We start from the raw sequence: 17,673 nt of genomic DNA on the forward strand, positions 1-17,673 counted from the left end.
TATCTTCGAGACACCATTGACTTCCTGAGGAAACTACAATGCATTGGTGATCTTCCTGAAAACACCATCCTGCCCACCATGGATGTAGAAGCTATTTACACCAATATTCTACATGAGGATAGACTACAAGCTGTCAAGAACAGTATCCCTGATGAGGCCACGACACACCTGGTGGCTGAGCTTTGTGACGTTGTCCTCACCCACAACCATTTCAGATTTGGGGACAACTTATATCTCACTGCTATGGGTACCCGCATGGCCCCACAGTATGCCAACATTTTTATACTGACTTAGAACAACGCTTCCTCAGCTCTCGACCCCTAGTGCCCCTCCTCTACTTGCACTACATTGATGACATAGTCATCATATGGATGCACGGAAAGGAGGCCCTTGAAGAATTCCACTAGATTTTAACAAAATTTCCACCCCACCATCAACCTCAGCCTGGACCAGTCCACACATGAGACCCACTTCCTGGACACTACAGTGCAAATAAGTGATGTTCACATAAACACCACCCTATACCGGAAACCTACTGACTGCTATACTTACCTACATGCCTCCAGCTTCCATCCAGGACACGTCACACGATCCATTGTCTACAGCCAAGCCCTAAGATACAACCGAATTTGCTCCAATCCTCAGACAGAGACAAACACCTACAAAATCTTTATCAAGCATTCTTAAAACTACAATACCCACCTGGGGAAGTGAGGAAACAGATTGACAGAGTGAGACGGGTACCCAGAAGTCACCTACTACAGGACAGGCCCAACAAGGAACATAACAGAACACCACTGGCCATCATGTACAGCGCCCAGCTAAAACCTCTCCAGCACACCATCAACGATCTACAACCTATCCTGGAAAACGATCCCTCACTCTCACAGACCTTGGGAGACTGGCCAATCCTCGCTTACAGACAGCCACCCAACCTGAAGCAAATACTCACCAGCAACTACACACCACACTACAGAAACACTAAACCAGGAACCAATCCCTATAACAAACCATGTTGCCTACTCTGTCCCCATATCTACACTAGCGACACCATCAGAGGACCCAATCACATCAGCCACACCATCAGGGACTCATTCACCTGCACATCTACTAATGTGATATATGCCATCATGTGCCAGCAATTCCCCTCTGCCATGTACATTGGCCAAAACCAGACAGTCCCTACTTAAAAGAAGAAATGGACACAAATTGGACATCGGGAACGGTAACATACAAAAGCCAGTAGGAGAACACTTCAATCTTCCTGGACATTTTATAACAGATTTAAAAGTAGCCATACTTGAACAAAAAAACTTCAGAAACAGATTTCAAAGAGAAACTGCAGAACTGAAATTCATTTGCAAATTTAACACCATTAATTTGGGCTTGAATAGGGACTGGGAGTGGCTGGCTCACTACAAAACAGCTTTCCCTCTCCTGGAATTGACACCTCCTCATCAATTATTGGGAGTGGACTACATCCACCCTGATTGAATTGGCCCTGTCAGCACTGCTTCGTCACTTGTGAGGTAACTCCCTTTTCTTCATGTGTCAGTATAATAATGTCTTCATCTGTAATTTTCACTCCATGCATCTGAAGAAATGGGTTTTTTACCCACAAGAGCTTATGCCCAAATAAATCTGTTAGTCTTTAAGGTGCCACTGGACTCCTCGTTGTTTTAGTGTGGGAAAGGAAGTAAAAGACAGAAGTTACCCTAACAAGTGAAATTAAACACTAGCACATGTTAATTTATCAGAGAGATGTGCAGAGAGAGACTACTTTAAATTCTTTGTGTTCCCAGAGAGCTAGATCTTTGGTGCACTATGATAGTTTTCCACCCCAATACTGAACAGACTTCAGTTGCAAAAGCCAAGTAAGTGGCTCAGAGAGGATCAACCAGATGCAAGGATGATGATCCTGAAGCTGTACAGCCGAAGTAAGTTCTCATGTTCCACACACCCTTCTTGCTATCAGCATACCAATGAAAGGCAGGGGAGAGGCATGATTACTGAAAACAAGGCGGCTAGCATTCGGAAGCCACTATATTACTCTGATTTTGAACTAGGTTTACAGCCCTTTGTGGCTGTTACAAGACAGCAGCCCTCAGACTCCAAACAGGTTAACTAACGTGATGCTGACCATTACTGTGCAGTCAATATAGACAGGGACAAATCATATTAACCACGACCAACCGCACAATGTTAAAGACAAACTACTGACACATGGGTTTACCCATGACCAGCTGACAGTGTTAAACACGATTTGCAATTGGTAGCAGAGTTACGGTCAAAATTATGTTGGTTAACATGATACCTTAAGGTCATGTTCTAACTATGTGATTTTCCAGAGGCAACTTTGCCCATATCACTCATCATCTTTCTTTGATAACAATATGTTACACAAATCTTTCTTAAACATATGGAAAAGCATACTTGCAGAGCAGAGAGACAAAAGTTTAAGAAGATACTCGTGTACTGAAATGCTATAAATTTCCTCCCAGCTTCTCATCCTTACCTAGAAAGTAGATCATCACAGTTTGGGAAAAGTAAGATTATCTAGGATTGCTTTATATGCAGTGGTCGTACCTGGAGTTTGTACTACTGCTTGTAGATTCTTCTCCTGAAGTTGCTGAATTTTTTCAGTCTTGGCTTTGTTATCTCGCTCTAATGATCGAATTTTATGTATATATTGATTATTCAGAAACTTCAAGTCGGCTGTCTCATGTTCAACCTTTCTTAATGTGGCCTTCAAGTCTAGAAAAAGATAAAACAATAGCTATTATCAATATTCTAATCATACAAATATATGCATAAAGGAGTCAAATGTCCTCATTTTCAAAAACATGACAATTATACAGGAGCTGATAATGTTATGTAGTTCTTTAGATTCTTGCAAAGTTTATGCAAATTCTCTCTCATTATTACTAATAGGTTTTTCAGCTGTTAAAGTCTTACTTCATGTAAGTAACATCTGAGTTTTATTTACAGATTAATATTGTTGTTGTTGTTATTTTTATTCAGTATAGACAGACTCCAGTGGAATGAGCTGGAGACTTCTAGTTCTGTCAAACTATAGACCATAGGTCATGGGGGTGATGTGCAAAAGCTTTGCCTCTGATCTCAGCAATGCTCTGTGCAGGTTCTTCCTCTTGAGTTGTACTGCACTAATTTATGCCAGGCTGCAACAGACACAAGGGCTCAAACATCCTGGCCACATCCTTTTTCTTGGCACCTTAAAGACTAACAGATTTATTTGGGCATAAGCTTTCTTTAAGGTGCCACCGGAGTCCTTGTTGTTTTTGTGGATACAGACTAACATGGCCACCTCTCTGATCCTCTTTCTTCTAGCCATCAACTATTTATCCTTCTATGCCAGGAACAGTAAGCGATTACTATGACTGCTCTGTGCCATCCAAATATCACCCTTACACCGATTTGCTCCTCCTTAGAAAGGGTTAAGATGTCTTTATAGCCAGGACTACACTGGTGATGCAGCAAAGAAAACTGTCACTGGCTCTTCATTCATAGTGAGAATAGTAATGAAAAAAGAAGAGATAAATATACTGGAATACTGCTTTTGCTGATTACATTTGTCATTGTAATGCTATTGCACAAAACAGAACATAGACGCATTAGCTTTCTCTGTCAATATTCAGGATACATTATTATTTTAAAATGTACTAACATCTTGACTCTGCAGTTAATTTTATTAAAGGTGGTTGGTAAAAGTATTATGATAGTAATTTTTACAACACATTTTTACTTTAACTGTGGAAGCTTTAGGAACACAATGAAAGTCCACTGGCAATTGTTTTTTAAATACAGCCCTCAAAGTAACAAACATTTTTCATTTTATATACGTTATACAATTGAAGGGTATATTTTACTCTACTCTATTAATGTAAATGGTATTTGTTTTGATAGGTCTTTCTTATTTTAGTTAATAAAGTCTTCCTGAAAATTTCAACACGAGGCTGTCAACTTCTAGACTAGAATGTGCCAGTGGCATATTGTGTGTGTTCAAGACTGGAACAAGATCTATATTTTATATGAGCAGAAGAACTTACTCTGGAATTTACTTATGATAGTCATAGGCTAAAATTAAGTCTGACCTCAGGAATCTTCAATTTTAACTCATATAGTGTAATAAAAAAAACAAACCGGATATCTGTAGTCATTATTTCTCACAAGTGTACTGAAAAAGTTTAAAACCTCTTTAGTGTTGAAACACACAAAACAAGATCCAAGTTTTTCTTTCAATTTACAAAATGTTTATCTGCAAATTCTGGAGGGTTCATACTGTAATATTTAGCCCAGATACTTCTAAAATAATAAACAACAAACAATGAAGATCTGACATTATACTTATTTCCTTTCTGACCATTCATTAGTATGAAAAGCTCACAGATAAAAAAGTAAAGTCATTTATAGGATGAACACTGCTTGTTTAAATAATGAGGACCAATATCACAAACAATGGTATTTTAAGGAAATGATAGCGTGTCATTTATCTTATGGTCCCTGCAAAGCTTAAACAGAACTTCTTCTCCCTCCTTTCCTGTTCTTAGCTGCTAGGACTGGATGGGATCCAATGGCTTTCGCACATCTGCTTAGCATGATCTGTGCAACTTTGTGAGAAACCAGTCAGAGAGCAGGATTTCCCATTAGACCATGAATACCCTTCAATTAAAGAGCACATCAGTTCTGAAAACAGACTGTAATGTGGTTGTTTTTTACATAAGTGTATATTCAGAGTGAACTCTACTTACTATTTTTTTCGTTTTAGAAATGTATAGCTAATACAACTCTGCAATATTGAACTAGATTCTCTTCAGGATTGTTAACTAAATTCCAGTTACAGAATTTTTAAGCGCTTTGAATCTATGGATGAAAAGCATTTTTATAAGTTTTTGTGATGAGCCAGAAAAAAACACTGGCTTCACTGTTAGTTTTCAGGGTGAGTTTGCAGTTTGCCAGATGGGTAAAAACCCACAGATTTGAAAAATGAACAAATTTGATTTAGAAGTCACTGAAAGATCATGAAGGTAGAACCACATAAAGACTTTTCATTCATATTTATACACATAGTCCCTTTTCAAAGTAAAACCACACTTTAAACAGCAATATTCCTAGTATTTTAATTTTTAAGCAATTTTATATGTTGTAAAACAGTGATACTCAGACCTCAGTGGTTCAGGAGCCAAATTAGCAATCATTACCCAAAAGAGCCAGAGTAGTGTGAATTCATTGTTTCATTTACTATTTTTATATATATAAAAATTGTTCTCACAGCAAAATAACTGACCACTACAACTGGTTAACAACATAGCAAAAGCACCCTGATTGGTTAATAACTTAGACTGGTTAATAAAATCACACAGTATTTTAATAGCACGTGCTTCAAAGAGCCACAGGAAACACATTAAAGAGTCACTTGCAGCTCCTGAGCCCTGGTCTGAGTATCACTGTAGTACAAGTATGTCAGAACAAAATGTAACTTGACATTAAACTTGACAGAATGTTAATGTATTGGAGTTCAGCAGCCTTTAGATTATAAAACAAACATTTGTACATTTAGGCCCCAGTCTGTAAACACACTGAAGTAAATGGGACGATACATGGGCTTAAAGTTAAGAACATACAGAAGAATTTGCAGGATCAGGGCCATATGTGCAATCTGAAACAAAATCCAGTTATTTTTGATATTCAGAGAGACTGAAAATTATCTTAATTTTTCATATTACCTTTAACATGACGATCAGATTGTTCTTTCAGTTTCAATATCTCTAAATGTAATTCATTATTTTCTCTCGTGAGTTTAGCATTCTCTGCTTTATAAGGTTCTAGAATAGCATCAAAATTGCTGCATTCTTTTTCAATTTTTCCAGCAGATAACTTTGTACTGCGCAGGCTCTCTGTTGTATGGACAAGGTCACTGAAATCAAAAGACAGCAAATAGTCTAAATTCAGGCAAGAATCCTACCAAATTGAAAGTTATAATCCCAAATGGTTATTTTGTCCTTAAAAAGGCACTCATGTTGTTTGAAACCGTTTTTAAATTACTTGTTTAATCTTCTAGAGCAGGGGTGGCCAACCTGAGCCTGAGAAGGAGCCAGAATTTACCAATGTACATTGCCAAAGAGCCACAGTAATACGTCAGCAGCCCCCCCATAAGCTCCACCCCCCACCCACTCCCCACACCTCCCGATCAACTGTTTTGTGGCGTGCAGGAGGCTTGGAGGGAAAGGAGTGAGGGCATGGCAGGCTTAGGGGAGGGTGCAGGAAGGGGTGGAGTGGGGGCAGGGCCTGTGACAGAGTCAGGGGTTGAGCAGTGAGCCACACCTCCCGGCACACTGGAAAGTTGGCACCTGTAGCTCCAGCCCCGGAGTTGGTGCCTATACAAGGAGCCGCATATTAACTTCTGAAGAGCTGCATGTGACTCTGGAGCCACAGACTGGCCACCCCAGTACTAGAAAGATTTTAAGACTCGCTCTCCTAGCATTATACACACGTACATTCCAAAACATAGATATATAAAGTCAGAATTTTCACTAGAGAGATCTGACAGTAATTCAGTGCAAACTTCAAAATATTAATGCAGTATAATGCAATAGACATAAATGTGGCTGATCTTTTCCTTCTGGCTTTAGTCTAGAATTGTTGGTTACAACTTTCTAGATATATAGAAAGGATTCTATGCTTACATAATAATGTTGGCAGAACTACCAAAGGCCACCAATAATTAGTTTCTGTAACATACCAAGTGTCTGTAAACCAAAAATGTGGGATTAACAAATGTATTCCTAAAATTAGGCCTAACTAATTTTCCCTAAAGAATTCTCTTTGTGAAGAAAAATTCACAGCAGCACAAGTAGTTTTATTGTTTTAAATAGAAATCTTCTTAAATTTTCACTAAGGAAAATGATATCCTACCAAAAAAGCTTCTAGCTTCAATAATCAATTAGGTTATCAATTTTTTCTTATGAAGTATCTTGTCTATGGACACCCTGGACCTGGTTATTCAACCAGAAACTAGGTTGATCTGCTCTCTTTGTAGACAAAATGAGTTGCCTTTAGTTTTGGTTTTTCTACATTAAAATGTTTTATGCTGCTCTTCAAGGATAAGCTGCAACACGACATGAGCTTAAAAAGATTGGGTGGACAGATTGGTTTGTCCACTAAGACTGAAAATGAGAACTGTCATAAAATGCATAAAGAACACAATGGTGAATAGTACAGAAAATACTATAGTGCCTTTATATAAATCACTGATGCGGCTTCATCTCGAATGATGTGTGCATCCCTTCTTAAAAAGGACATTTCCGAACTAGAGGTGTTCAAAGAAAGGCAATGACAATAATCAAGGGCATGGAAAAACTGTCATATGAAGAAAGATTGAAAAGATTGGGATTGTTTACACTAGAAAGGAGATGAAGAAGAAGAGACATGATAAAAGTATAGATGGTATAGACAAGGCAGATCAAAAACTTTGGTTCGCCCTGCCTCATAACACAAGAACAAGTGGACATTCAATTATATTAAAGGAAAGGAAATTCAAAATTGATAAACAACATGTAATTAAACTGTGGTAGTCATTGCCACAGGAAGTCACTGAGGCCAGGAATTTAAACATGATTCAAAAAGAGATTGATATCGATATGTATCTCAAGAATATTTAATTACCATAATTAATTAAACCTCATGCCTCAGAGGGCTCAAACCAATCTACTGGTACTCAGGATGAGACCTAAATATGGGGCAAATTATTCCACAACTGCTGATTGTGGGGTTCTTACACCTTCCTTCGAAACATCTGGTGCTGGCCACTATCTGAGACAGGATACTGGACTAGATGGACCTCTGTTCTGATCCAGTATGGCAATTCCCGTGTGCCTAATGGCATCAAAGCCATCAAACAGCTGAAGGGTGGATAAGTTATCCTCCAGACATACTACTTAGCTACATTCATTTTCTGCTTTATGCAACCAATTGCATCCTATTACACATTTCAGTAAATGTGGACACAGCTAATGATATATACACTCTACCCACATAAGAATATTAAGAACCTGAGTCAGGAGGTAAGTTTTCATTTTTAGCCTCACTTTAGACATTTTGAATTTTTAAGTGCAGATCATCAGCCTTTATAGAGACCAGTAAAAACCCAGTTGTCCCAGGAGTTGGATACTAGAATTTTCTTAACTTGTCAATACTTAGAAAATATCCCAATAAATTCTCATAAAATGTTAAATGTTCACTTTAAACAATTTCTCATTTGACCCTATTTCAATAGAAAATTTTGTTTTTGTTTTTAAAGCAATTTTTTAAAAGAATAAGACAGTTTTCCACAAGTTTTATAGTCAAGTAGCATGCACTGCTATGACTAACGTTCTTTTTAAAGATTTCCCTTTTGTTTGGATACCTAAAAAGTTTTTCCACCAGAGGCAAGCTCTCCACTCCTAAGGGTTGTCGATAGCCCAGCTGATCTAGCCTCTTCCTGAGATTAATAAACTTTCGCTCTGCAGCCGTGCTCATTGTGAATATGCTTCAAAAGTGGTTTTATCACTCCCAGCAAAATCAAGGTGACCTGAAAAAGATTATAGAATATATACAGAGTTTCTTTCTTGCCGCTGTACAACATGAATAAGTAAAAGCAATCCTTTCTGGTAAAAAAAACAAATAAATAAAAAAACCCTAGTATTTTTGTATATGAAATATAGATGTCTATATATGTTCTTGAAACATTGTGTAACTAAAAGCCTTTATTAAAAGACACCGTCCACTTACACTAAGTTTTGTTACAAAGAAATTATTTATCTAGATTTTTATACTACATCTATCTGAGCTCCTCCCATGAGGTATACACATAAAAATCTCTCTCTTTCTCTTTTCCCTCCCATCAGAAAGAACCAGACTTCAGGGAGATATTTTTATGGGAAGACTAAATCAAAGTGGATTCTGCACTTTCTGAATTTTGTGGTCATCTTGATCTCCACGAGGAGTGAGATCTATGAGCCAGTTCTCAAAAAGATTTTTTCCTTCACATACAAATTTCACTCAAAGTTGACAGTTCCAGTGGATTATTACTCCTGGAGGAATTCTGCACCACTGTGCATACGCATAATTAATGTGCCGTGCATATTTTTATTTTTATAGAAAATAGCTTCTGCTGGAAAGTTGCTGCACTTCTGCCTTTTGCCCACTAGAGGGTGCTGTGGCGCTAGAACAGAGCAGCCACTCCCAACCAGCTAGGAAGAGAGAGAGAGCCTTCAGTGCCTTCTTCACAGCACCTGACAGGCCAGGTCAGGAGACAGGGGATATGGGGAGACAGACAGAGTGTGGCTGCTGAGGGGGTCAGGTGGGCTCATAAGGGCTAGTGGGGCAGGGGCTGAATGGGAGTGGAGGTGCAGGGTCACAGTGGGGAGGGAGGTGCAGAGCCACATGGGGACGGGGGAGGGAGTGCAAGGCCACATGGGGGAAGGGGGATGGCTGAGTGGAGGAAAAGAGACACATAAGGGCAGAGGGAAGGGTGCAGGGACACATAGGAATGAGGGGAGGAGGCGGGATGAGGGGGTGCAGGGACACAGGGGGATGGAGGGAATGGGTGTCTCAGTGGGGGTGCAGGGACATATGTGCTTGACTGAAAGGGAGAGGCTAGGGGTCAGCCAGGGTCTGTATGGGGGAAGCTCCCTAACAATTCCTCCCCACCCTGCCAAAAAAACCCATTCCATACTTTTCCCACCCATACCCAACAATCCTTCAAGTTAACATCCAGGCTCCTTCCCAGCAATTACTTCCCTCTCCCTCAACTCCTCTGTTACCCCTGACTCCCCCAAGCCTTTGCACTGCTTCTGAGGCGTGCAGGAAATACACTTCTGTATTGTAGTTTAAATGAATTATTACTCAGAGTTCTGTATTAATATGCCTAGTAAGGAATATATTTATCAAAAAACATTTCCTGAATATTTTTTGTTTTCTGTATTGTTACAGACATACTTGCTGACGGTATTTTGAAATGAATTACTAAAATAATTGAAACTGGTATGATTATATTGTATTGGAGAAGTAGCCATGTTAGTCTGTATCCACAAAAAACAAGGAGTCCAGGGGCAACTTAAAGACTATCAGATTTATTTGGGCATAAGCTTTCATGGGTTTTTTACCCACAAAAGCTTACGCCCAAATAAATCTGTTAGTCTTTAAGGTGAGACCGTACTCCTCATGATTATAGGGTGTTATTTTGACAAATAAAATATGCAGAATTTTGAAGAATTTTAAAATATTGTGCACAGAAAATTTTTTGGCGCAGAATTCTCTCAGGAGTAGATTAACTGGGAGAGGTCATGATTTCTTTTAAATGCTTCCCTCTCCTGATGCTCATCATTTCCAAGATTTAGCTTCAACCAGCAGCTCTGCATCCAGTTGCTGATCTCAGCCAAATGCTTGGTTCACTGGGAGATAAACGGTGCTGCTTGCCTCTGCTATGCAGGTGATGTAGAGCTTCACATTATCTGCTCACTTTTTAATCCATGTTTCACAATCTCCCTCCGTGACGTCACATAGACTAACAGAACAAGGGAGATGTTGAGAGGCTTCACAGATGAAGGCTTTGAAGGTGGAAAAGCAGGTGTCCACAACAACTGAAGCTACAAGCATAAATCCCAGTGACATGTCTGAGGCCAGACAGAAAGATCTCATGGTTCACTATGAAAACTTCTACAATGGAGAGGTTTCTAATTTATAGCAGTATGGATGCAAGGCCCTGCTCTGTAGCCAAGAGAAGATTATCCATAAAACCACTCAGCACTATCTTTGTACCACGTCCTGGCCTGAATCCTCACTGGAAGGGGACCTAAATACCGGCAATGCCTAGGGAGAGTTCCAGATAAAATTGGCAAGCTTCTCTGTTAGCTTGATTAGAAATGGAAGGTAAAACATCAGGCTTACTCCTAAGGGAATTCTGTGCCACTGCACGTGCGCAGAATCAATGTCCCCGCAGAAAAATTACTTTCTGACAGAGAAGCAAAGAGAAGCTGCAAGAGCGGTCATGCACCCCACCCTAGCAGCGCAGGTACATCATTCCACGAACCCGAAGCAGTTGGTGGAGAGGTAAATCACTGGGACACCCCAACCAGTGGCTTCTACCCTGTGCCCGGATCAGCTGCTAGTCCCGGCTGAACTGGAGGCGGAAGAGGACGGGGCTTCCTCTTCCCCTGCAAGGAGCAGATGGGGCTGTGGCATACCAACCCCCAGAAACCTTCCCCTGGATGCAGGAAGCTCAGCATCCTCCCCTGCTTGCTGCCCCTATCGCTCCTCAGCCATGGGGGGAGGAGTTACTGTACAAGGATCTTCTCTCCCATCCGTCCAACCCCCATGCATCGGACCTCCCATACCTGTCCTCCCCCCCGCCAAACGTCACCCTGTATACCCAGACACACACAACCAACCCTCCATACCTGAACTACACCCCCACCTCAACCCCTATATCTGAAGCCACCCTGCAACCAGACCCCCACCTCTGCACCCAAACCACCCCCAACTGAGCTCCCTGCACTCAAACTCCCACCCTGACAGGCCCCACCCCAGCCCCGACATCCAGACCCCCAACTAGCTGCACCCAGACCCCCACTTCCCAAACCCCAGTCCCCCAGCACCCAGACCCCCCACTGAGCCTCAACCACCTTTATCTGGAAGCCCCCGTAGAGTCCCATTGCCCCTGCACCTGGAACCCCCACAACGAGCTTCTGTGCATTCAGATCCCCCCACACTTAGACCCGCCACTGAGCTGCCTGCACCCAGATTGTCCCACACAGAACTTTCTCACCCCACACCTGGATCCTCCCCACACCAAGCCTCTTCACACTTGGATCCTGCCTGGTTGAGCCTGCCTGCCCGACACCTGATGCACCTGGTACAGAGGGGCAGGGCCCCAGGTTATTTCTGGGGCAGGCCCAGCCCTTGTACTGTGTCAGGTGCAGCCTCACCACTGAGTCCATGTCCCACCTTCATGCAGCCAGTGGCCTGTGCTCCCACTGCCATGCTGGAGCCTCCACATTTATTTACTGACAAGTAAAACGTGCAGAATTTTAAAATACTGTGCACAGAATTTACTTTTTCAGCACAGAATGCTCTCAGGAGTAATCAGTAACTGCAACACCTCAACTGCATGGAGTGACTGTTCTGTACATACTAGCTGGATTGCTTTGTGATGGGTGGTATATTGCCGTCCTCAAAGGAGGTGCTGACAATTTCAATTAGTTGTTCTCCCAAATTATCTCAATTCTCCTTCAGCAGCCAAGAACGATTAGCACTGAAGGTGGTGACTTTGTTTTCCTGCACTTGTTTCTAGGATTTCCTGCTGTACAAATGGGACGAATTTAGGGACAGGAGATATCTTGTTACTGGGCCTGTATCTGGCATATGGCTCCTAGTGTTCCAGAAATTAAGCTTGGATGTGAATTATTTTCTCTGAGAAGTAGGCTGATAGCAATATGGTTGGTTCTGGAGTTGAGCAGAAGTATTCCAGTTTGTTTCTGCCATACTTTATACAGCTGCTAAAGTTTTCTTTCTTGCTGTTTCTTCTGTCACAGGACATCAGAAAATGATGGTAATCTACTGGGACAAGGAGGAAGAAATGGACAATTTGGTGCCAGAGCATCAAAGTCTGTGATTAACCAGTGGTCATAAAATCTCATTGCATCTTCTATCCTGTGGCCTTTCACATTGGGTAGAGTTACCTGAAGGATGTTTCGGAATTTCACTGGTTCCAAACAGCTCAATGGGTAAACTATCATGATAACTTTTTCTTGCCTGGAGACTTGAGAGGATTTAGATCTGAGCCTGACAGTGGTGATACTCATTGCAGGACAAAATTATGTTTCCTTGTATTCCCAAGAGCCACAGCCACTCCAGAAAACAGGTTGGGGAGCAACTAGCTCTGCGTATAGGTCCAGAGAGTATCTGATAGAAGTTTAGGATATAAAGTAAGGAGAAGAGATTTGGGGCCATTGCATGGATGTTGAAGTCCCCAAGGACAGTAAGTCTTGGGAATGTCTTCATCATGTCCAACAGAGACTCAGTCATCTCCTTTAGGAAATCTTTGCTTTTCTGCACGTCTAGAGTGGAAGCACATATTAGATTTCTCTATAAATTAACAAAGCACTTGGCTCCTTTCAAACAATTTTGTCTCCAGGTGGCATTTCTTGCATTTGAGACTCAACTACTTACATATCCCTCCTTAGTTGTCTCTTTCCTCAGATGAACAGTCTCAATATTTTTAATCTCTCCTCATATGGAAGCTGTTCCATATCCCTAATCATTTTTGTTGCCCTTTTTGGTAATTTTTCCAATTCTGTTTTTTTGAGATGGGCAACCAGAACTGCATGCAGTATTCAAGGTGCGGGCATACCATGGATTTATATAGTGGCATTATGATATTTTCTGTCTTATTATCTATTCCCTTCCTAATGTTTCCTAACATTGTTAGCCCACCCGCCTTTCTTTCCCCCTCATAGTGCCACTGCACACTGCGCAGATGTTTTTACAAAACTAACCACAATGACTCCAAAATCTCTTTCTTGAGTAGTAACAGCTAATGTAGGGCCCCTTCATTTTGTATGTAGAGTTGGGATGTTTTCCAGTGTGCATTACTTTGCATTTATCAACATTGAATTTCATCTGCCATTTTGTTCCCCACTCATGCATCTGATGAAGTGGGTTTTAGCGCACAAAAGCTTATGCCGAAATACATTTGTTAGTCTTTAAGGTGCCACAAGGACTCCTCGTTACTTTTGCTGATACTGACTAACACGGCTACCATTCTGAAGATCTCTTTGTAACTTTTCGCAGTCAGCTTTAGATTTAACTTTCTTGAGTAATTTTGTGTCATCTGCAAACTTTGCCACCTCATTGTTTATCCTTTTTTCCAGATCATTTATGAATATGTTGAACACCATAGATCCCCGGAGGACCCTTACATTTACCATGCTCTACTGTGAACACTGGACATTTATTCCTACCCTTCATTTCCTATCTTTTAACCAGTTATTGATCCATTAGAGGACCTTCCCTCTTGTCCCATGACTGTCTACTCTGCTTCAGACCCTTTGGAGAGGGACCTTGTCAAGAGTTTTCTTAAAGTCCAAGTATACATATAGGAATGCAGATTCCATTTGCAGAAATGAGTCAGCGCCAGTGGCAGATTGACACATGGGCCCACAGGGCCCGTGCCCAGGGGCCTCAGTAGTACTGGAACCTGTGTAGATGGGGAGAGGGCCACCAGCGCTGGAACTGTGGCCCTGTCCGTGCTCCTCCTCTTCCCCCTAAGGCCCCACACCTCCTGGCCAAGCCAGAGGCTGGAGCCAGGCATGGTAAGAGATGCCCAGGAAGCCCAGGCCACTGTGGGGCACCCCAGACCCTCCACCTGCCCTGGGTGGGGGGTCAGGGGGCCAAGAGCAGCTCCCAGCCCATGTCCCAGCTCACCCAGGGCAGGTGGAGGGTCTGGGGCTCCGCTCAGGGCCCAGGCTCTCTGGGTGGTTAAGAACATAAGAGCGGCCATACTGGATCAGACCAATGGTCCATCTACCCCAGTATCCTGTCTTCCAGCAGTGGCCAATGCCAGGTGCCCCAGAGGGAATGAACAGAACAGGTAATCATCAAGTGATCCATCCCCTGTCATCCATTCCCAGCTTCTGAAAAACAGAGGCTAGGGACATCATCCCTGCCCATCCTGACTAACAGCCATTGATGGATCTATCCTCCATGAATGTATCTAGTTCTTTTCTGAATCCTGTTATAGTCTTGGCTTTCACAATATCCTCTGACAAAGTCTTTCACAGACTGTGTGTTGTCTTTTAGCATCTTAGGGGTAGAGAAAGAGCAGGGGGCAGGGCTCCGTGGTGAGGGCTCCCACCAGGAAGAGGCTGGCTCCACTTACAGGGGCCGCGCTTATCAGCTCCCTCCCTGCAAAGCGCAGCCACTGCCACTCCTGGTTGCTCATGTTAAAAAGTGGGTGGGTATCTCCTACCCACCCCCAGTTTCAGAGCTCACGGGCCCATAGGGGGCCCAAATGTTTTTTGTGCCCAGTGCCCCAGTAAATCTTAATCCACCTTTGGTCAGCATAGGGTGTTTGCACAGATTGTAGAGATGGGTCAGGTGGGGTGTGTGCACATGGGGGGACCGTGGGGTTGCAAAGGTTAACCGTTACAGGAAGGATATATGCAAGAGGCCAGCATGGAGACATCCCAGGGAGGCCTCGGGGTGGGAGGGTGGCTAGCAGCAGCTGCGGTCTCAGGGAGAGGCCGGGTGGAAGTGGACGCAGATGCGCTAGATACAGGGAGCGGGAAGGATGAGAGCGGGCCGGGCACAGCTCAGATCGGGGGCACAGGTCGCACGGTGGGAACAGGTGGTCGAAGGGAGACGTGGGCACGGACGCAGTCACTCCTAGGAGGGGCCGGCTGGGGTAGGCGAGGCGGACACCTCTCAGGGAGGGGCGCACAGGGTTTGGGGCGCGGGCAAGGCGTTGTGGGGGCGCAGTAAGGGGAACTGGGCCCCACCATCGCTGTCCGGGGTAATGCCGGGAGGGTCGGTAACACCCGGCGCCAGGGGACCGCCCAGGCCCAGTCCTGCCGCTAAGCGACGCCGAGTCCCTGCTTCATGGAGCCCCGGGCCACCCCTCACCAGACCCGGGCACCGGGAGCTCCCAGCCCTCCCGCACCTGACATCACTGTCATCAACGTCTCCATAGCAACAGACTGCAACCCCCCCTCCCCCGCAGGACTCGGCCCTTCCTTCCCGGAAAGTGGCGGAAGCGAAGACCCGGGGGCTCCTAACGACCTCGCCCATGATCTCGCGGGCGAGGGACACTCACCGGGGACTCCGGCTCCGCAGGCCTCAGCGCCGGCAGCTGGGCCGAACCAGCGGTTTGAATATGGCGCGCGGAGGAAGGTCCACTTCCGCCCCGTCACCCCAGCAACCGGACAAGCGCGAGCTCCGCCGCGTTCCGCACCAACCGCCGCAGGCAAAAGTTACAGCGAGCCACCCCTAGCGGCCCCGTGACTCCCAGCAGGCTCCGCGCGGAGCAGGCTCCCAGCAACCTCTCCTCCGTTGTGCCTGCCTGGAGTGCCTGGCTGTCCGCGTCAGCGCGGGATCTGCCCCTTCGGCCTACTGCGGGGGTCTCCCGTGTACCCTAAGAAGCCGGGCGGGGTGGAGCTGGAGGCGGGCTCGGCGGCTGCTTCCTCCACCGGTGCGCAGCCCCAGGGCGGCCAGTGCTGAGGAAGAAACCCTCCGCTCCGGACCGCAATAGGCAGCAAGGCAAGGGCGCAGCCCCTGTAGCCTATTTTGTCTTTGCAAGTCGTCTTAGCCGTGGAGGCACCGTCTGCGTTACCTGCCTCCAGCACGTCCCCTGCTCCCAAGTGGTACCCGCTGTTCCTGATCAGTTTCGTTGCTGGAACCTGAGAGGGCAGCGGAAAACCCCTGCCCCAAAGTCAGGGCTCCGGCCTGTTTCTGGAATTGCCCAATTTCTAGTATTTCCAGCCCCAAGTAGTCGAAAGTCATGAGTCAGGCCGCAGAAAATCCTGAGTGGCTTAAAAATCACGGGCCCTTAAAAATAATAGAATAAAAGAACCCAGTGGGTGCTTTTTGTTTTCCTTCTGGTTCTTGATCCTTTGCAAGCAGGTCCCATTTTCAAGATTTTCTCTGCAAGCCCAAGAAGTACTCTTTTATTTAATAAATACAAAAATAACCTGAGATTCTCATGACTTTGGGAGATGGGACTTTAAGATGATCAGCAAGTATTGCAAGGTCTGTGATAAAATTGTGAAAGTTAGGAACACTAATTTTTCTGATCCCTAGAAATTTTACGAACCAATTGTTTGGCACAGGCGGAAGATGGTAACCAATACCAACTGACAACTCATATCAACACTGCTCTTATTACTACAAAGGTTAGAAGTGCTGTGGTAATTGTCAGTCTTTTTATGCCTTTAAAGTGTATGCTATGTAAGCTGAAAACAAGCATTATGACTTCAGTTCTGGTAGTTGGCATCAACATTTGTTCACACCATCTCTCACATATGGCAAATGGAATCAAACCTACCAAGTAATAATCACTGTTTTGTACAGCACCAAGCATGCTGTTAGCACTCAGTAAATAATTATTACATTATTAGACAGTGTAAATGACTTTGTTTTAGGCTAAATTATCATTAGTTTGTTTCTTAAATAGAGTTAAAGAAAAGTAACTACAATTGATTAGGGAATTCAGATTGTTTCCTGATCCCATTGTACTTATTTTCTCTCTCATATGTATCAACATCCCAGTGAACTTCATAAAAAAACCCTTTAATTTAGATGGCTTTTTGATATTAACAGATAACACTAAACATCCTTCTCTACTAAACCCATTAGATCAGTGAGCCATAAACGGACAGAAGATGTATCTGGTTTAATCCTATGAATTTGCTACAGCTCCGGAAAGAAAAATATTCTTAAAGTGGACAAATGCCTAAATTTAATCATCTCAAAGATTTGGGGAAAAAAAATCATTTACTTTTCTTTAGAACACCTGCCTTTACTATACAATCACTTCCATTTTATTACTTCACCGTGAAATTCAAGCAGCACAAGTGATCTTGAATGAGTACGGTAAAACCTGGCTTAGAGACCACTTCTGAA

At 43.5% G+C, this 17,673-nt stretch overlaps 1 protein-coding gene across 1 annotated transcript in view; it reads right to left on the reverse strand.

Annotated features, from left to right (window-relative positions):
• The window catches only part of CEP135 (centrosomal protein 135), a 107,418-nt gene extending 91,329 nt beyond the window's left edge, over positions 1-16,089 (reverse strand). The window contains exons 1-4 of the mRNA XM_074951371.1: positions 15,869-16,089; positions 8,423-8,587; positions 5,745-5,935; positions 2,587-2,754 (exon numbers count right to left, since the gene is read on the reverse strand). Coding sequence (XP_074807472.1) covers positions 2,587-2,754; positions 5,745-5,935; positions 8,423-8,535 — 472 coding nt within the window. The 5' untranslated portion in view covers positions 8,536-8,587; positions 15,869-16,089. The remainder of the gene's footprint in view (positions 1-2,586; positions 2,755-5,744; positions 5,936-8,422; positions 8,588-15,868) is intronic.
• Between the last annotated feature and the right edge of the window lie 1,584 nt (positions 16,090-17,673).

The sequence above is a fragment of the Natator depressus genome, chromosome 4, assembly GCF_965152275.1.
Source record: "Natator depressus isolate rNatDep1 chromosome 4, rNatDep2.hap1, whole genome shotgun sequence".
Taxonomy (NCBI): Eukaryota; Metazoa; Chordata; order Testudines; family Cheloniidae; genus Natator; species Natator depressus.